A 21,690-nucleotide genomic window follows, 5' to 3' on the forward strand; every position below is an offset into this window, starting at 1 on the left:
TATGTACATGTTCAGTTGTCTATGTGCCGCCCACATTGAATCAGCAAAAAAACACCCTCCACCCCTCCTCTGTGTTTATGTGCTTGTGTGCATTTACACATGCTTCATCTTTTCAAGATGTGTGCACGTGTGAGGTGCTTGTGTGTGACTGTGTCCCATCCCTTGTGTGATAATAAGAGACAAGCACAGTGTCTAAAACCTCATTTTCCTCTCCTAACGACATATCAAATGTTTGCATATAGGCCATAGCGGTATGGAAATGAGCACGCACATACACACACATGGCTTTTTGAATAAAAGAACCAATCAAAGAGATATGTGCGTTTCGTGTGTCTGTGTGTGTGTGTGTGTGTGTGTGTGTGTGTGTGCATTGTCACAAGTCTCTAAGGTTGGGCGACTCTGTGTCAAACGTTACTAGCAACACACACACACAAAGACGTGCACACACACATACCCTAGCCTTGTTATCCGGGGGCCTGTCTTGCAGGCAGCCTCTCTAACGCTGAGTGATGTTTAAATTAGTTTACAATTTAGCCTCCTCGCTATCTGCAGACGGCTCTTAACTCAGTGTGTGCATGCAATGTGTTTTTGTGTGTGTTTGTGTGTGTGTGAGCGTAACAAATTGTTGCCAGTACGGCAGACATCTAATGACTTCAAATTAGCTGCCTGGCGCTCGCCTTGACACGTTGTTACCACTGTTAGCTGCCTGTGTGTGCGTGTGCGGTGCTGGTGTGTGTGTGTGTGTGTGTGTGTGTGTGTGTGTGTGTACGGAGCGCTGCGCAGCCATATCATGAAGCATAAATTGGCTTCACCTCTCTTCTCTTTGCCTCTTTTTTCTCTTTGTCTCTCTCCATCAATTTGATTAAAAAAATTACTGTACCATGGCGAGCAAAGATGTGAGAGTGTGTGTGTTCCACACTCACCCTGAATATAATTCTCAGACACACACACACACACGCACAGACACACACATATGAGAAACTTAACAAGATGTTAAACAAGACGGCTACAAAAAGGTTAACTGGTCTATTCTATTCTGTTCATTTCAAGACCTAAGTCATTGTAGAATCCTAAATGTTTGCCTTTTGTGCGTCTGTGTGTGTCTGTGTGTGTGTGTGTGTGTGCAAGAATCTGAAAAAGAATGTTGAGGAGTCGTATTTCTTTCTGACAATCGTTTCGACCCAGAGTGAACAGCGGATCACTTTGTGTGTGTACATGTATGTGGGTGTGTTTGTGTGCGAGTATTAGATCAGGGTTGTAAACAGTGAGGATTTCATAAGGTTTCACCACCACCCCCCCCCCCACCCCCCTCCACACACACACACACACTTGGAAGATGAAGAGTTCTATCTTTCTCTGTGAGCAGTGGATTGCCTTTCTCGTTCATCTAATCACGCCATCTTCCCTCCTCCGCCAAACAATCGTTGCGCTTTGCTCTCTCCACACAGAGCTGCACATACACACAAGTACACGAAACACACAAAACACACACACACACTCGGCCCAGCACCTGGCTAACTCCGTCCACTCACTTGTAAAAGCAGTGAGCAAAAAAAGGCAGGCCTATTGCAAAAAAAACAGCTGACATGTATATCATGTCTATGTTGGTGGGTACATTATGCGTTTGTGTGTAGTTAGATCATATACAGCAGGTGCATTCCAGAGGTGAGAAGAGGGAGGCACAGACAGCGGGGGGGGGGGGGGGGGGGGGTAAATGGATTACAAAAGAAAGCCAAAGAGGAGAAAAGAGGATCACAGGAAGAATCGAAGCTGTTATAGGGGATCATGTTGTTTCCGAAAGAGAAAGAAATAAATATTCAAAGAGCTATACTTGGTTTATAGATTAATATATTTTTTGCTTGCTGTCCATACAGCAGCACATAGATCGATACACTAACAAGAAGCAATGTACATTCCCATCTCTCTTTCTCTCCCCCCCTCTCTCCATCTTTTTGTCTTCCTCTCTGGTACTTTCACATTTATTGATATGATATAATACATATCATTTGGAGGCCCTGTTATCCAACACCATCGACTTTATCGTTATAGATTTACGCAGCATGACTGAGTGATATTTATGTCTCTAATCTGGTGTTTCCCCCTACACTCTTACAACCCCCTATTCTGCTTGAGCAGCGGCAACGGGGGCTAAACCCATTCTATTCTATTCTATTCAAATAAAATAGATTTGAATGGAATGGAATAGAATAGAATTTCCCTTTGACAATGGGACTAACCTTTGTGCTAATCTGTGCTAATCTGAGACACTGCTCTTTCTTCCTTTCTGCTGTCACAGCAGGATCCCTCGCTAGAGCCAAACCCACATTGTATAGTTTTTCATCTCTTCTTTTTTCTCGCTGTGTGTCCTCCTCTTTCTTTTAGTGTACGGGTAGGTGCACTTGGCATGTTCTTTTCTCATATTTTCTCCTACCTTGGCTCTATCCTTATTTGATTTGTATACTCCTGTAATCCAGGTATAATTTCGCAAAGAGTAATGTTAATGTGATTTTCTATTTAAAGACTATATTCAATTATTCCGTAATGTAATGAAACTCTCGTGGAACACTAACGCTTGACAGACTAACAAATCATCAACTGATTAATCATATAGACAAAAAAAATTTGTCACTGCTTTAAAATTACAATTTGACATTTGCTTGTACTTTATTTGATCTGATTTGTCTGAAAAAGCTTTTTGAACTCAGTCAAGAGTGTGTTGTGTTTGTGTGTGGGACGGTGTGTTAGCAGTGAGGCTGTTTGGTTGGTCAGTTGGAGGAGTCAAAAGTGCAAAACTGTCTGAGTGCAAAGATGAGGGTGAAAGGTCAGACTTTAGCAGCAGGTGTACCAGTGAGTACATTATGTAAGTGTGCCTGTGCTGCATCTGGAGCGGCTGATTCCTTCTGCTCCCTCTGCCACAGCGGGCTGTGTGTGTGTGTTCACTGTATGTATAATTATCTAATCTTCTATAATACGAAATTGGAAAAAAACATGTATGTATCTAGTAGAGGAAGCTTAGGGTCAGGGTGAAAGTCAGGGTGAAACAGTTTTTTTGAACCTACCTGGGATATGTTTGGCCCAACCGATGTTGACCACCAGCTCTCTGTCTGCCAGGTCACAAAGCGTAGTCAGGGCCTTGATGTCGCTGTCGGGCATGGTGGGGTCAGGCATGGCGTAAATCTTCTCTGGCTCGGCCACCAGCAGGTGAGAGACGATTTTGTTATCTGCAAGGCAGCCAAAGGCAACTGACATGACCACCAGACAAGGAGAAAGACACAGAGACAGAGAGATGGTGAATTTTTGCCGTATTAGGCTGCAAGGTGTTCCACACCAATCTGGAGCAAAATTGTGAAAAGGTCATACACAGTCTGCTAAGTAACACGTTTGACTATAAGTATTTAATTCATGTGGCAAAAAAGCAGCTGACATAAACATTAGACTAACAACATAAACACACATATTTCATATAATGTAAACACAATACATTTCAGTATACAGTATATAATACAACACCAGACCAAAAACAATGTGACAATATGTGATGTACATTATGTACAGACATGAAAGGACAGCTGGAAGAATACTATACTTGTGAGGCTCAGTAATTTATGTATTTTTAGATATTTGGGAAGGTGTATTTAAAAATAAAACTGAAATAAAAAGCTTTTTGGAGAGCGATGTCAATTTCATAAAAAAAAAAAATAAAATATAGAAATGGGAATATCATCTAAAGAAACGTTTTTTGAGGAAAAAGCTCTGTGACGTCCTGTGGAATTTTCCACAATAAAGCACACGATAATTGGATGATTTAATTCCAGTTATTTGTCAGGATAGACATGACAATCCACCTGACAATAGATGATTTTTATTGAAACAGTTCCAGATTAGGAGATGCTCCAAGGTGTGATTAAAGGTGATTACTGCTGGTAATTCAGGTAGCCCAAAGTGCTGCATTGTGTGTTGGTGCCTTAAGAAGCTCTGCTGGTACAGGGGGAAAAAGATAATACTGAAAGCCAAACAGCTCAGCTGGTAATAGTGACATGTGGTGATGAGATCTCTATGGCCCATTAGTAACAGACTGATACCCTGCTTCCAAATTAATCCACTGACTAATCAAGCATGGGAATAATAACAGAGGATAGAGGGGCAAGATGGGAGCGAGGGATAGAGGAGAAGAGAAAAAGAAGGATAAGCAGTGAAAAAATAGAAGAAGACAGACGTGTGGAAATAGAGCCATGGACAGATTGTAAAAAAGAGAGACAGGAGGAGTGGAGAGAGCGACAGCTAGAGATAAGACAGAGTGGAACAGAGTTAGGAGGATGAGTAGTGTATTGATCTGACACTATCTCTAATTTGGTTACAAACACACATGCACACACTTTACATATATATATATATTTTTTTCTTTTTCTTTTTATATCCCATCCTCTTCCCTCTTGCTCCAGCTCCAGGGTCGTTTGAGCCCAACCCATCCCAGTCACACTGCAGTATCTGTGGGTAAATCTTATTTAATGTTTTCCTAATTAGAATCAATGGAAGCCCATTTCCAAACCCTGGGCTATTGTTCTGTTCTCAGACAATCAATGGGGATGCTGAGGCTAGGGATTGGACTACAGATAGATAGGCTGTGTGTGTGTTTCGGAGAGAGAGAGAGAGAGAGAGAGAGAGAGAGAGAGAGAGAGAGAGAGAGAGAGAGAGAGAGAGAGAGAGAGAGAGAGAGAGAGAGAGAGAGAGAGAGAGAGAGAGAGAGAGAGAGAGAGAGAGAGACAGAGAGAGAGAGAGAGAGAGAGAGAGAGATTGACTGTGTCAGACTGTGACGGAGAAAGACAAAGAAAGGTCCCTATAGTTTTTATTTTATTTTATTTAAGAACGGGTTTGCATGGTTTCCTATAAACTCTATAGGGGATTGATAACTATTTCTACTGGTGATTCAAGTAAACGAATCATGTTCACACTGTCCTATAAATAAAAGCAATGAGGGGATAATGTTGTGTACACACACTCACATTATCCCATCATTTCAATGATTAGTTGTGCAGAAGCTCTGGTAAGATGTTGTGCAGCCATTCAGCATATTGGCCTAAAGCAGAATATGCTCCAGCTTTAAGCAAAATGGGCTTTAGGGACCAAGCTGCTAAACACTGCTCAATCTGCACAACATGTGTGTGTGTGTGTGTGTGTGTGTGTGTGTGTTGTGAGCATGAGCAGACAGTTAGCTAGAGAGCTAACCCTAGTTTGATGTGGTTGCCAGATTGGATTTAATCCGGATTAGAGTTTTGGCTAGTCAACCCTACCCCCGCCTCCCTCTCTCTCTTACCCTCGCTCCCTCTCCCCTTCTGCTGTCTCCCTGTCAGTCTCACCCGCTCGCTCTCTCTCTCTCTCCCTTGTACATTTTTCAATCATCAGTCTTTGGCGATGGTTTTATTATTTTAAAAACACAGCCAATCCAGCCAACGCTAAATGAATTTCTTACAGTGAAATATTACACGTATAAAATGTTATGACCCCAAACTGGTAGCCGTAGAGATGGGGAGATAAACTCCTTCCCAAAACAGATGGGATTCTCACAACCCTGTGTCTATTTATGTGTGTGTGTGTTTCAACGTTTTTACTGTCCAACTGTTTCCATTAGCACAGAAACTAATGGAAAGGTGGCCCTTTGTACTTCTGGTCTCTAAACAACCCCTCCTGTGTGTTGTCTGTTGTATTATTGTTCCCTCTATATACCATGTCAGCGTATATGTAGTATATGAGTTACAGTGTCCTGAGGAAAGGATAAAACTTGCTGTCCTTGAGAATCTCAAACAGAGAAGGACTAATGCACATTTTGTTTTAGAACATTCTTCTAGCATGTTTGTTTGTTTGTTTGTTTGTGTATGCGTTCTTACATGGCTTCTTGGGGGGTAGAGCCAGTTGTGGATTCAGGTATGGACTGTTGTCCGCGTCTATCCGGCGCTTATACTTCTGTCTCCCTCCACGAACCCGGTCCAGACGAACACCTGTAGGAAGAGGTATGTGTCAATGCATTGTGCACAACAAGGAAAATAACAAATCTGTTAGTAATCAAGAAAAGAGAGCAGAGAAATGATGGGAAAGTTTGGGGAAATATGGGATGGACTAACACCATGAAGTATGTATTATGCGATGTTTGTATTTGTGCGTTACTTTTTAATTTTCAACAAGCAAAATTTGAAAGGGATACCATTTGAGTACAAGACCTCTCTCTACTTCACACTCTCTCTCTCTCTCACTTTGTCTCTCTGGGTTTCTGACTCCTTTTCAGGTCTCTTGCCCAATCTCTGTCTCTCTCTCTCTGTCTCGCTAATTAATTGACACAAAGGACTCCTAATTTAATTAGGCCTATCTCTTAGGGGATTGGATGTTACCGTGGTTACCACTTAAAGATGGATAAGGAAGACAGAGGTGTCATGTACCCTGGAGGAGGAGAGGAGAGGAGGAATGAAAAAGGCCAGTAGTCAAATGTTTAAAAGATGTAATGATTATTTTGTAACATTCAGAAATGAAATAAATGACCAATCTCTTTTTGTCCTTTTATATCTTCATGGAATTTTCAGGTTTGAATATGTTCAATAAATGAAGTAATGTCTTCATGATGTTAACATTTGTTTCATTTTACAATATTTCAACCTCTGACCATGTGAATAAAAGCTTTTTGAATTGCTGATTTGATAAAAATCACGCTTGGCTCTTTCAGCAAAAACAAGACTGATTTTACATTTCTGGCAGCGACAGCAGCAGCAGTGTCATCAAAATAAATACAAGCAAATGGGACGTTAACACAACCAATAAAAGCCACTAATGCTCAACAGACAAGGTAGAGCAACTTTGTCGACAGACTGTCTACTGAATAATAAGTTATCCAAATATTGAACACAATGACTGAGTTTTCTGAGAAGTAGATGCAGTAAAAAAAGAGTGAGACAGCAAGAGAGAGATCTGCTCATGCACGGGGATTTAAATCCTCTGAAAAATGTGCAGACCACGTTCAAGACGACACGTCAGGGTGTATGTTTGTCCATTTAAAATTGGTTATATCGGTCTGTGTTTCAATTGTTTTATTTGTGTTTTATAAATATGTAGTCTACTTTGGTGGCTGCCTTTATTCAAAGCACCTCACTAAATTTTCTTGGGAATTTTAGTCTTTTAAAAACTATCAACTAACCCGGCAGCGTTCTACTCAGTGAAGTGAACATGACATGCATCTGTGTGTATGTGCACATGTGTGTGTGTGTGTGTGTGTGTGTGTGTGTGTTTGAGATGGGGATAGGTAGACAGAAGGACTGGCAGTCCAGGTACAGTGGGGGGGCCAGTGTCAGCAAACGGTCAAGAAACTCTTAACACCAGGGGGTACAAACCCACTCATACACACACTTCCTGCTTTCTCTCTCTCCTACAGACACATTCACACTCCCCCTACAAATCTCTAACCCACATTCTCACTGTGTGTTTGGGTAAGCCCCCAACAAGCAGCTTGCTCAGTCACCACCTGGGTCAGTGGCTGGTCAGAGGAAGAGACAGAGGTAGAGTGAAGGCAGGAACAGAGGTAGAAAATGTGGAGGACCAAAAGCGGAAGGAAAGGTTTGAGGTTTAGATAGTGAGGATGGATACAATCTGAATCAAAGGAAGGGTTCTAAATGAAGAACTTGAATCGGAGGATAAATGTGTAAAGATTAAAGAAATATTCCTGTGATATGGCTACATGCATTCAAAGAGAAATGCATGGAAGAGATGTTGGAATTTTTGGGGGGAAAACTTTATCTGTGTCTGAAGCATTTTGAATGTACTATGATAGATATAGACCTCCTACTGAGTCCTCCAATCACATATTTAGTTGGAGTCACAGAACAGTTTAACCTGTAGTATGCAAGTACAGCTCCCTCGCCCCTCATTTTTAGAGGACAGCTGGGTATCAATGTAGAAGTCAACAGCAGAGTAAACTAGAATGGCACTCAATAGATCGTATATCTCTGCCAATGCCAAAATGTCATTGAACATAGCACAAAAAATAGAAAAGAGAATTCCTGCATCAACCCGATAATCTGCAACTGCACCAAAATCTGATGGTTTCTGCCCTGACCCAGATCCGATCACCTCACCAAATTTGGCACAACTCGCTTTAGTAGTTTTTGTCTAATTCTAATAAGAATTAAACCAAGAAACAGACACGGATAAAAACATGATATCTTTGGCAGAAATAATTTCTCATTATTTCTATATATTTAACTGGTCCCTGCAGATGAACTCATAAGAGTAACAAATTGTTTCTGTGTTTAATTAATCTTCTTAAAACATACATAATCAACTGAGTTGGACAGATACCCAAAGCTATGTTGTTACTGGAAATGTGACTATACCATTGTCAAATTAAAAGTGGCATTTTGCCATAAAAATTTGCCAAAAGTCTAGACAGTTTTTTTCTTTAATCTTGTACAAGTGGTTCATATACTGTTTCAGTTTTTGCAGATCTTAGCATATTGAAGAGCAACCATCTCCCTGATCTCTGCCTTTGTGCCGTAACAGATTTAAACCTGATTTTCAGTGTGAAAAACAACACAGACTCTGGAAGAGGCGTTTAGTGTTAAAAGATTCTAGCATCTATAAAGAAGCAGATTGTCTATTGCAATAATTATTCTACTCTGCGTCTCTCTTGCATACAGAAAAAATGCACACACACTTATTCCTCTGTAGCACAAATTCTCTAACACACAGGCTCTCAATTTGTCTCTTTCCTTTATACCTAAAAAGGCCAATGCTGCGCTGAGCTCACTTCATAAAGAGCCCTCTCTAACTACCTCATCTATTTCCCACCAAATTAACTCTCTCCCAGGGCTGATTAATGATCAAATCTAAATGAATCAAATTAAAAATTGAAAATTATATTTCCAAAGCCCACAAAAAAGAGACAGGAGGAGGCAAGAGGGAGACTAAGGGTGCTCTACCTCCTTTTAACAAATGAGCCTTCAAATCATAAAGAATGGGCGAGAGGAGAGGAGGAGAGTAAGGTAAAGGGTTGAAGGGAGGAAAACGTAAGGATAAAAAAAAAAATGTAAAGAGGAAAAGAATAAAGCAGAATAATTGGACAGGGAATGGGTAAGGAATGGAACAAAAAGTTGAGAGAAAAGAAATAAAATTTAGATAGAAATGATAAAATGCATTAATGGACGATTATGGAAAAAGAAAGAAGAGAACAGAGGAGAAAAGAGAGGAGCATAGGTTGTGAAATAAGAGGTGTAGGGGAGGTGTAAGTAATGGATGGGCTTGTAAACAAAAGAAGAAAGGAGAATGAGAAAAAAACTGTGAAATGAAAGAGGATGAAGTGAGGGCTAATAAAAGGAAATGAGAAATGGATGGAATGAGAGAAAAGGACAGATCCATGAAATAAAAAGAGGGAGGAATCCACAGAGGTTAAACACCTCAATTATATGCTTCAATTATTATGTCAACTAACAGTACGCCTCAGTCTACTGCTTCTACTTCATCTACTTCTATACACTTTCAAAATGGCTTAAGTTTAGTCAAAGACAACTATTCAAGAACACACACAGACACACACACACACATACACACACACACACACACACACACACACACACACACACAAACACACACAGTGACAGTGATGAAGGTGAATCATTCCTATCCTGGTAATACTGGTGTCTGTCAATACGACGATCTGCACTGATCACATCAGCATAGATTTTACATGGTGGTGGCGTCTTTCTGTTTCAATGTGTGTGTGTGTGTGTGTGTTCTTGAATAGTTGAGGGATTGCAAGTGAAATGCCTCTGACACCTAAGTGGTTTTGAAGAGAGAAGCTGCGGGCGTGGAAAGCGAGAGGAAGAGAGGAATGGATTGATTTCAGATGGTCAATGATATGATACGAGAACGAGAGAGTGAAAGGCCAAAGAGGAGTGTGGGGACAGAGTGGGAAGACAAATAAAATTTGTTTGGAGTGAAGGGAAGGAGGGATGACAGACAGCACAAGAGGGAGAGAGCATTTCAATAGAAAGCAATGAGAGGGTGAGGAAGTGAGGGAGAAAGAGAGGAGCAGTTTTATGGTAATTGAAGCTGTTACAAGGTTGAGGTCTCTCTTCCACCGCAGACCAGGTTTTCACGCTTTGTGAGTATCGGTCTGTCTGTGTGTGTGTGTGTGTGTGTGTGTGTGTGTGTGTGTGTGCTCAACAAATGTGTTGATGTAATAACATATAGGGTTTTCCTATGTGGGTTTAAGAAGTGATGGGCCAGTAGATTGGACACGACAACAGACTCTTTCAAATCCACTGGGTGTGTGTGTGTGTGTGTGTTTGTGTGTGTGTGTGTGTGAGTGTCGAAGAAAGACAAACAAAATAAATGAATGAAAGAAAGAGAGAAAGATGGGTTAAAAATAAAGCCCCAAAAATGAAGAAATTCATGTCTTTTAATAATTACAGAAAAATATTACAGAGGAGAGATAAAGAGAGCAGCGGTGTTGAGGGGAGGTTCAGAGAAAAGAGTGTGTAGTGTCATGCAGTGACGTTTGTTTAGACCAGAACAGATCAGAACAGCTCTGCCTGAGGCAGCGGGCAGGTGGCTGTCACTGGTGTGTGAATGTGTTGGTGTATGTGTTTCTGTAAATGTGGGCATGTGTGTAAAGCTGCAGCCTTTTCCACAATAACAGACTTTTTTTCTCCCTTTCGGCTCATGCTTATAAAATATCCCGTGATGAAAGCATGGCACTGTCAAATAAAGCTGAAAATAACAAAATAACAAAAATCTTAAATCAATGAATGACAAGTCCCAGAGCAGTTAGATAAAAAAAACACACACAAATACAATACACCTCCCTCCTTCTACTCCCATCTGTGAAATCGGAATGTGTCTGGATGGGGATTATTTCTGCCACATACATGAGGCTGTGGCTACAAACAGACATGTGGGGGTCTACGGAAATATAGAGAAAATAAAGTTTTACTATATTCTTATTTTTTGAATACTGGAATGTGTTTCTTATATGGAGGTTAGGGTCCTGCACCATGTTGTATTCTTTATTGCAATTGATAAATGCGACCATTAAAAGATCAGTTAGAGGTCAAAGGTGTCTCCTCTCCTCTCCTCTCCTCTCCTCTCCTCTCCTCTCCTCTCCTCTCCTCTCCTCTCCTCTCCAGACAAACAGAGAGAAAAGTGTTTGTGAAGGAGTGCAGACCACTTAGGAAGATCTCTCGTCACAGTATTCCCACTATTATTCCGTTCGAGCTTGGATGCAACCAGATGCCACTCACACACACACAGAACACACATACACACTCAAGACAGACACTACAGGGCTAGATTTAGCTACAAGTTTCCCGTGGGGGGATCACCAGACGCCACCAGTTGTCTGGCACTCGCCTGTTTCCCCGACCTCTCCTCTCCTCCCCTCTCCCCTCTCCCCACTCGCTCCCTCATCCTCTGCTTTCATTCTTTCCTCACATCTCCTTGTAATCTCCTCATTTTCCTGCTGTCTACCATCCACTAAAGCACTTATTTCTTTGGATTTCATCTTCTTGTTGCAGTGTGGCAATGGTTCAGGGGGTAGAGCAGGGCCATCCACTAAACAGAAGGTTGGTAGTTCAACCCCAAACTCCCTCCTCCTGCATCTTAAAGAGTCCTTGGGCATCACACTGGACACAAAATCTTCCTTGCCAGCTGTGCCGTCAGTGTGTGTGAATGGGATGTATGAATGTGTGCTACATATAGACGCACTGAATGGGACTATATGCTAGTGCTTAGAGTAATATAATAATATATGATTGCACATTTACCTTTTAATTACTCACACGTTTAGAGGAATGTGTTAGAGACCAACTGAGTTTCCATATCGTGAGTAGACGTGTATCGCCAGTTGTTTTGATTGTGGTGCGTGTGACTGCATGTGCGTGGAGCAATGAGATTGGATACCAGCGGTCAGGGACGTTGAGCTATAAGGAGAGTTATGACGCACACCACCAGCTGTATATCGACACACCAAACACACTCAAACACTCACACACACTCACACACACCCCGATATTCACACAGACTGGGGCCTTCCACCCGATCTCACTCATTAGGTCTTAGAGGCCGTGGGGAGCACGGCCAAAGTTGGCACGAGCTGTTAGTGTGTCTGTGTCTGTGTGTGTGAGTGTGGCAGTGTGCCAAAGTTTATATTTGCAGTCTGTGGACTTTCCTCTCTAGTAGTCTACCATCTGAATCCAGCTGGCCATTTATGGCATTACAGAGACGGAGGCTCTGGTTTTGGATTCAACACATTCTGTCTGTTTAACCGTTATTCATCATACGTGCCATCATCAAAGATGCTCTGTTGTAAGGGAGCAAATCTGTCAATATGACCATATGTAGAGTGTACATGCATACTGAATATTGCTGGCTCCTGGACCGTGTGCCTCTGCCAAAGGCTTTCATGTTCAAATGTGTGATCTGTGTTTTGTATTCTGTACATGACATTTGCACAAATTAGTACTGATGTTGAATATATTATGTCCTGCCTTGCACTTTGTGTATAAATGGATATAACTGTGACAGCTACATTGCTTGATTATGTTCTTTTGTTTGCCAGCTAAATAAAATTGTGTTAAAAAGTATTTTATGTGGTTAGCATTTGTTGCAAATCACATTCTCCTTCATCAATCTCCTGTTTCAATATTTTTGCATTAAATCTTTTACCTGCAATTATACCCCTCTGTCATCCCCCCCCCGCCCCCGCTCTCTCTAGGCAGATTTAAGCACCGCCCCTGTGACCTTTCGCTCTTCAGCTGACGCATCATTATGACCTCATTAAAAATGGACAGACAGCCATTGCCAGAGGGGAAGTTCTCATAATATAGTCAGGCCTTTTAATTGCTTTGGTCCAGAAATTAGTTGATACATATTGGTGGGTGGTTGCCGCATGTTCATTCATTAATTCATTTTACCCCCTACTCGTTCACTCCTATCCTCTCCTCTCCTTTCCTCTCCTCTTCCCTCCACTCCTCTCCTTTCTCCTCACAGTGGAGGGCGAGAAAATCCAATAGTAAGCGAGTGTGTGAGTATTCACATGATCAGGTGCGTGTTTAAGAGAACATGTAGACAAACGGCTTAGTTTACGAGTTGGTTTACTGGCCTCTGGCCTCTTGTTCTGGTCTCTCTCTCTCTCTCTTTCTCTCTCTCTCTCTCTCTCTCTCTCTCTCTCTCATGGTCTTCCTCTCACCCTCTCTGTCTCCCAGGGCGACAAAGCTAATTTGAGGCAGATCTTGCCCTTAGGGGTAAACTACAGCAAACACACACACACACACACACACACACAAACACACACTTTATCTTCACCTTTCTCCCGCCAGCTAGCCCCTGACATCCACAGTTAGCTCTGATGCTAACTGATCAAGCCACTTACCATTATCATTTATTCCGTTCTGCTGCAACGATGCTAACACCCAGACTGGCGGCGTGAAACACAGTGGGTGAGGGTTTATTTTGTTTGCCAATGGCTTTTGGTTCGAAGCGGTAGCATGTTTAACCAGGTAGAGGTTCACCAGTGGCATTTATCCTGTTCATGAAAGTGTGGTAGTATTGGGCCAATATCTGAGATCAGATTGCTGCTTTTCTAATTATTAATCAAACTGTAAATTGTTGATAAACAAATTAAGAAATTTAGTGAGCAGACATTTCTTTAAGAAAATTACCAAACTGTCTTTGCTATCAAAACCAAAAATATCTTAAAGGCTGATTTTAATGAAAAGAATCTCTGAACTGAGAGATTATTGACCAAGTCTTATTCTTTATTTTAATAATGTGCAATAGAAATTAGCTTTTTCTGATTTGATTTAGTAATTCACTGGGATGTTAAATTAGATATTTAGTAGATCTACAGGATGCACTACTGCTTTAAAAATTATTGGAAACTCTACTTGTACATGTGAACATTTATACACCTCCTGCAGAACAAAGCAAAGCAATTCACACCCCACACAACAAATGGGGTGGCTGTGGACTGTCATGTTGATGTATATACTGTATATATGTGGGTCCACGTGTATGTGTGCATGATGTATGTGCGTGGAGCAGGGAATCAGTGGAAATAAAAGGCAGCTATTTGTTTGCCTGCTCAGGACAGAAACACATATCCCTCAGCTACACACACTCACACTAGATCTAAAACCACTGGTTAACAGGGAACGTTTGGGTTGTGGTGCGCAAAATATTATGACCTGACCCCTTGCAAAATACAGAATAAAATCAAGATAGCCCAATTCATTTTTTTATACAAAATTAGACTAACATGAGGGTGGTCCCCCTGGTCCATTGTCAATGCAACATTGCAACTGCTGTTTTGCATCATCACTACAATCTGACATTGGATGCCTCGCCACATAGAAGCAGTTTGAGCCCTTGCATTGGAGAGGTTGGTGTAATACATGTGTTCTAACATTTAAATGGCCTTTTGACGGGAAATATATTCCACAGACTTCCACAAAATTCATAGCATGTAAACTTCCACATCACTCACCCCTAATCAAAATCCAATTTTATAAACCTATTTAAACCAACAATTAATAAAAGATGTGTTGCAGTAACTGGAGCTTCTAAATAAAAACATATTTAGTCGCTGTTTGAAGTTTATCAACAAGGGCACTGTGGTTTCTCAGAGGTTGCAGTCTAAGCTGACCGTCTACATTACATCTACTTACTGTGTGTGTTTGTGGCCGCACTCTTGTACACGCGACAGAACAGGAGATGAGACACAGGTTCTGCCTATGTCAGATCGACTGGGAGAACAAATGCTACGGCAGCAGCTTGTTGGGAGTATGTGTGTTGATGTGAGTGCACAAGAGAGACAGTGAGAGTACAGAGGAGAGAAAGAAAGTTGAGCATTCTTTTGCAGTGAAGCAGTGATAAGGATCCAAGGTTCTAACAATGTGTGTGTTTTAACTGTGTGAAGCTTTTTGAGAATAATTATTTTCTATTTTACAAAATTGTTCATCTTGAAAATTTGACAGAAAGAATACTTTGAAGTCAGGATGTGTGATATGAGTTATATCTTATATCATTTTATATCCACACAATAATACATATCATTACTTGTTACTAGTACTTTTTTTGATCGTGTAAAATGTGGTCACATCTTTGCACAGGTAAAATGCCACAGTATAATGTTCCTTCCTTATTCTTAGTGTAATATTATGTTCTACATATCTGACTCAGGGGTTTGTTTTAAACATTTTACTATAATATTGTGGCACTCTCTATACCGACTGACAGCATTGTTACATAGTTGGTAAAAGAGATAAGTGGTATTTGAGTCTGTTGTGGGGACCGGCCTGTGGTTTGATTTGAAAAGGCCATTTTGACAGAAGTAGCCCCTCTTTCAGGTACGAGCTCCTTGTTTCATCTTGGCTGGCTGAACTCCTCCCACTGTTTGGAATTAACACGCACTGCATCACGTTCACTCACTTTGTGTTGCCTTCATGCAAATGTCCTGCCTCCATATGTGGGAATGCAAAGCACCGTCCAAATAATGAAGGATATTGCTTTGCACCACAACAAAATAAAAGATGGTGCGTACGACAAATTATATAACTTTCTTTGATTGTCACGATACATCGCATCATATCTCACAATGACAATGTCAAGCGCAGTGTATATTCGTGGCAATTTGGATTATATTAACAACTAAATACGTATATCTTTGACAATGTTTGTGCTCGATTTTGTTTTCTTCCATGTTTTAAAAGGTGATGTTTTGGATGTGATCAACCCACAAAGCATTTGAATCAAAATCACAGTGATGTGAGCGTTGTCATGGTTTTATTATCTAATGTTGGAGTTTTTATGTGATGCTGTTTGAGTGGGTGAGAAGCTGCAGGTATGGACTTCAGGTTGCCAACAGGATAGAGAGAACAGTGAAGGGAAGAGGAGAATGGATGGACAAAAGCCAACACAAGCAGTACAATATTACTGAGTGGGAGAATTGTAGGTAGAGACGAAGACAGGAATGAATGGAGGGAGGGCTGGCAGGCGTCGGCGGAGGCACACTCCCTGACCACTCTGAGGTAGGGGGCGTAGGCCAGGTCTCCCATCAATTACAACCTTGACCCTCCTCTCTTCTCCTCCGTCCCTCTCTCACACACTTTCTGCTTCATTCAACCATCCTCCCCTGCCTCTCATCCTCCCCTGGTCCCTCTCCTCTGCTCCTATAAATCAATCTCTCTCCTCTCTCTCGTTCTCCCCTCCTCCCTCCCCCTGGCTCCCCACCCTCCGAATATGCCCTTCTCCCTCTCTCTATTGGCTCTCGTGTTCATCCCTCACCACTCCTCTCTCCCCTTTCATCGTTGGAAGTGCAGTGGGAGTAGAAAGGTCAGAGGTGGGCAGACGAGAGGCAGAGAAAGAGGCAGAGGCAACAAGGGAGTGTAAAAATGAGAGAGTGAGTGTATTTAATCAAAGTGGTTTGGGGGCAGATAATATGTCTTGTTGTTTTTTCCCCAAGTTTGTTTCCCTTTTTTCACCAATGAACTGCTGCTGAGCACGAGTGTCCCAATTTTCTGTAATTTCTATATTTACCTTGTTAAGGTGAGGTAAATTAAGCACACTGTCAGTGTTCGGAAGTGGGTCTTTGTCCCTGTGTTTGGTCCTGGAAACTACTGTATGTAACTAGTTAATACGGAAGTGAAAGGTAAATATACATAGGAAAAGAAGAGAGGAATCTAAATCGATGTTAAGTGATGGTGTGATAGGCTGACGGACAACAGATTCAGAAACAGTTGTAAACACAGACAGATTGAAGTGACACCGACGTGAGAGGAGAAGGCAACCAGACACAGCATGAAACAGATAGAAAGACATTACAATATACTGATAACAGAGTTATTACATTTTCTTTAAGTTGCTACATGCAACATTATTCAACATCAAGAAATTAATGTCATACATTGATGTGATGTCTACTGGGTAGTAATGCAAATGTAAAGCCCATGATGCAACAAGCTATATTGAGAAGTTCCAAATCGTATCTGCATTGGCCTCTATTGACCACGACATAAATAATGGGCTTTGCAATGCTGCATGTAGCACAGGTAACAGAGAAAGATAAGTAAGAGACCTTTTCCCTTACCCTCCCTCAGCATGCCCACATTCAGACACTTCATGAAGCGGCAGGCCTGGCACGACTTGCGTCTCCTCTTGGTGATCTCGCACTCGTTGGTAGCTGGACAGCTGTACTCGATGTTGCCTGAGGCACGAAGACATGTTGGAGGAGAAACAAAAGGAAACATTTCATTTCAGTAGGAAACATCGACGACAACCCTAATGTTAGTCAAATCCAGCTGCATTCAAATAAATTATAGGTCACATATGAAACAAAATAAGCCTAAACCCTGTTTTGAAAAGCAGGGTTTAATGTGTACTTCTGCATTTGTCTAATGAAATGACGTTCATGTGTCCAGGTTGTGCTACTTGCTTCAGTTTGCTCAAGTTAGCTCTCTGGTGGCAGAGCGGATGCTGGGATTATAAGATACTCTACAGTAAGTCTATTAACTTCACAACCCTGGGCAACAAAAATTACGCCTGAGTTGTGTCAGACCCTAATACCACTTTTACCCTCACTGTCAGCTGCCTCACTAGCTCTCTTCTCTGTGTTGCAGGTAATCTTTATAAAACATCCTGCAGTTCCGGCTTCTGTTTCTAGTTTTGATCAATCACGTTTGAGCATTCTTTGGTTGCCTGCAAGTAAACAGTCAAACGCCACAGTAGTGGCCACTGCCCAAAGAGGCTGATTCCTCATCAGACAATAGCCAACGGGCTGTGAGATTGGGTTCTATAATCGAGAATATAATCGTAATGGTATAACATCTTTCTTTTGTTTCCCTCTCTAGGCCAATTTACCCATCTCTCTCTATATCTTCCTGCTAATATATTCTCCTAATCTCATTCATCTTTGCTCTTTTAAGATCCTTGTATCTTACTTGCGTCTTAATGATACCTCCTAATCTACTGTGCCTTTTTGAATGGTTTCTGTTTTGTTCTCAGCTTGACTCTTCTTCTTCTACTCATTTATCCTCCACATTTGCTTCCATACAGTTAAATCACAGCTGTAGATTTGTTAGGTGCACTTCAGGTTATTACAGAGTTACTCAGAATTGTGTAAAGATGTGTTGAGATGTTACAATCACAGTGCCCCAGAAAGCCAATGCATCTCCCAGTGAAACAGACTAAACAGCAATCACTATTGACTGCTGCTGTGGAGAGGATGTTTCTCATTACTGGGCTGATTAAGGGGGCTAGTTAGCTTGGGAAAAAGGCTAAATGCACAAACAACTTCCTAATGGGTAACAAGACACTCATTAATCGGCCTTATTAGTTAACGGGAAGGCTAAACATGCTAAATGCTGGGGGAGCCCTCGCAGTCTAATATACACTACTAATGGGACTAGTTAGCTTATACACCCAACCTGTGCATGAGGATGATAGAGGAGGAGCAGATTAAGTCCGCAATTTAGACGGACACTTAACTAGCACTAAGGATAAATGCGCTAATGCCACGACATAGAATCTGTGTCTGTTAATGGGGGGTCAGTCAAAGGCCTTATTAGCAGCATGGGCTAAACAAGCAAGGATGCCTAAATGGATAACTGCCATAAAAAGCCACTAATAAGGTGGGTAGTGTTAAGGTTAAATGTGTTAAAGCTTAGGTGGGAATAAACATGTCAAGTGTTACTGTAGGGGGGGCCAACAATAAGCAAAAATAACTTAAACGTTAAGGAGGTTATGTTTTCACCCCTTTCCTGTTGCTGATGGTTTGTTTGATTTTAAACAAGAGTGCAAAAAACAGCTGAACAGATTTACAACAGATTTTTCCTTTTCAACATTTCGAGATTGCCATATTGCTACATTTCAGATTATAATTCCTGGATCTTGAAGAAAATAAATCAAAAAATCTGGATCTAGTGAATTTGAAAGTGGTTTCATAAGGGGACAGTTGGGCCTGAGCAGATAGGCTTATATTACAGGCCAGTATAAAGGTGGGATATGGAAACATGTAACCTATTTGCCATATCTATACACTTTGTATGATCGGACATAGATATAAAAATTCTGCTTGAGAGCACAGGTATAGGGAAGAAATTAGAAATGAAAGGGTTTGTATCAGAATGTCATTGCTCCCTCCTTTTCTCTGTGTGTGTCCGTCTGTATGCGTCTTGGACGAAGGGCCTCAAATCCTCTGCAATCCCCTTTGAGATGTGAGTGTATGTCCACCTGCAGCATGACAATTGAACACCATTGTACAATATGAATGTTTATGTGTGTGTGTGTTCTGCAGTCCTCTGTGTGCTCATTTTTTCCTTTCGCGAAGCTACCACACTAAATTTGGCATAAACTCAGCCTCTCTCTCCCATTGGCTTTCTCTGTTATGGTCCCTTGGTTTCTTAATAAAAAGTCACAACATAAAACATAGGTAGCGGACGAGGGAGGAGACCAACTGACAAGGTACGACTTACCCTTGGACATCCCTTACTATTAACTATAAAATTATAAAATAATATGTAATGTATAATAGATATTTGAATATTTGACACCGTTTAACTGTGGAGGGATGTGGTTATTTTCTTTTACATGGAATGAACAGTCAATTGGACACCCTGGTCTGACCACCCTGTCACTGCACCTTTCAGTCGTCCTCCGCTCTCCATCCCTACCACCTGTCCTCTTCACTCACTCTCCCCCACCTCCCTCTTCTGCTCATGCTGCCTCTCGTCTTCCAATTTCATCGCTCCATCCCTCCCTCTCGCACACTTTGCCCTCCTCCTCACTCCCCTTTATCCCTCTCTCTCAATAAGGGAGTGATAGATGCAGGTTGTCAGGTGTCGCTGGACTGACGCCACAGAAACAGCAGCTGCCAGAGCCACTTCCTCCACGCTGTGACACACACACACACACACACACACACATGCACACATATGCACACACCACTGATTCCCCCTTACATCCATGTGACCGGTCCACCGTTTCCCTTCTTTCTTCTTTCTCTCATTCAGTGTCTCAACTTATTGTTTATCTTAACAGGTGTACTCCTCTTTCTCTCCCTCTTCCTCTTCTTCCCTCTCCTCTCCTCCCCCCATGCTCTCCTCCCTGTCCAGCTGGAGGTGTTTTTTGGTGATTACCTGCGGTTTTATTGGCTAATGGGTTGAAACATACCAATATGTCTGCTGCTGCCCATCTGAGGCTGGCCTCGCTTTCCAGCCAAGACACACACAAACATACACACACACACACACACACACACACACACACTAACTCACAGCCGCAAATAAACACAGTTGCATGGGTAAATATGCACACATAACCTGCGCTCATTTTCATTTGGATGAGCACAAGCCCCCAAACAGACACATAGGCTAACACATATCCACTCTTGTCTGTGGATGAGTTTGGCTTGTGCAGTAGCCAAAGATAATGTCATGGCCCATTTGTTCCAGAGGATCAAAGACTGTTCAGTTTGCATCCAAACAAACGGTGGTACTGTAGCACGAACATTGGTTAAAAAAGTGCTAGGATTTGTTTGCGAACAATGCTCTGCAATGATTTTCATTGAAATAAATGATAACTAATGATTAACTAAATGAGTGATATAAAAATCGTGTAGAATAGACCATGAGGCATTTCTTAATAGACAACAATAATTATTCTAAATACTAATTTTGACAGAGAATGTGAACATTTGGTGCTGCTTTAGCCAAAAAAGCTTTTAAGACTTAGGGGTCTGAAAATTGAAGCTTGTTGACAATATATCCCTATATTATAGTCTGGCTCACAAAGTTCAGCCTTAAAACACTGCTATGTATCCTCCCAACCTTGCGTGACAACTATCCTGCGGCTCGTCTTGACCTATAACCTCTAACTCTGGCCTTCCTGATCTGCAACATGTCCACGACAGGAGACAGGAGGATTACAAATAGGGTGAAAATGAGGGAATCCTATAGAAAGAGTTCAGTGCATTGGTTTAAATCTATTCAAGGTCAAACTCTGAAGAGGCATCATATATGTTTGCTGGGCTATTGTATTTAATCTCTAACCGTGTCCTCACCTTTGTAACCTATAACAAGCCTTCTAAATGAAATGAGACATCTGGAATTGGTCAACTATTGGACGCTGCAGCGATGACACATGAATTAGGGGTTAAACCTATACACTGGATGATAACAAGGACGTGTGTGTGCTCATGTGTGCTGGTGTCTGCGAGTGAACGCGCCTCTGTGTTTGTGTGTGTGAGCGGGCGAGCGAACGAGGTCTCTACCTTTATCTCTGTATGGGTGTGCTCCAATCTCTTTGTCAGGATTTAACCGTGTCCTGATCTCATCCCATAATAAACACATACAGGCCATCTCTAGGTAGTGGTGACCATCTCGTGGATGTAAGACTTCCACCCCCTCCCACATCCCCCCTGTCTCTCTGGGGCTTTACCGGGAAAGCTGCTTATCGGAGGCAAAAGAAAGCAGCGACAGATAGGTGGATGGATGGAAAGGCAGATAGATGAATCCTGTCTGATATGACTGACTGACTGACTGACTCAATGGATCGATGACGGCTTGCTGACTGACTGGTAGCTTGATCATTGCAGAAGCAGACTGACAAGAGGAGGTTCTGCTGAGTGATGGGCTTGATTAATTATTAAAAATAATTCTAAGC

General features: G+C 41.7%; 1 protein-coding gene across 2 annotated transcripts in view; it reads right to left on the reverse strand.

Annotated features, from left to right (window-relative positions):
• esrrga (estrogen-related receptor gamma a) overlaps positions 1-21,690 on the reverse strand; it is a 61,407-nt gene that overhangs the window by 25,706 nt on the left and 14,011 nt on the right. The window contains exons 3-5 of one of the 2 annotated variants that reach the window (XM_062387574.1): positions 17,120-17,236; positions 5,886-5,996; positions 3,060-3,242 (exon numbers count right to left, since the gene is read on the reverse strand). In XM_062387574.1, coding sequence (XP_062243558.1) covers positions 3,060-3,242; positions 5,886-5,996; positions 17,120-17,236 — 411 coding nt within the window. Of the gene's footprint in view, positions 1-3,059; positions 3,243-5,885; positions 5,997-17,107; positions 17,237-21,690 lie in introns of both variants that reach the window. The other variant, XM_062387567.1, reaches the window with a different exon arrangement.

This window comes from Platichthys flesus, chromosome 1, assembly GCF_949316205.1.
Source record: "Platichthys flesus chromosome 1, fPlaFle2.1, whole genome shotgun sequence".
In the NCBI taxonomy this organism is placed as follows: domain Eukaryota; kingdom Metazoa; phylum Chordata; class Actinopteri; order Pleuronectiformes; family Pleuronectidae; genus Platichthys; species Platichthys flesus.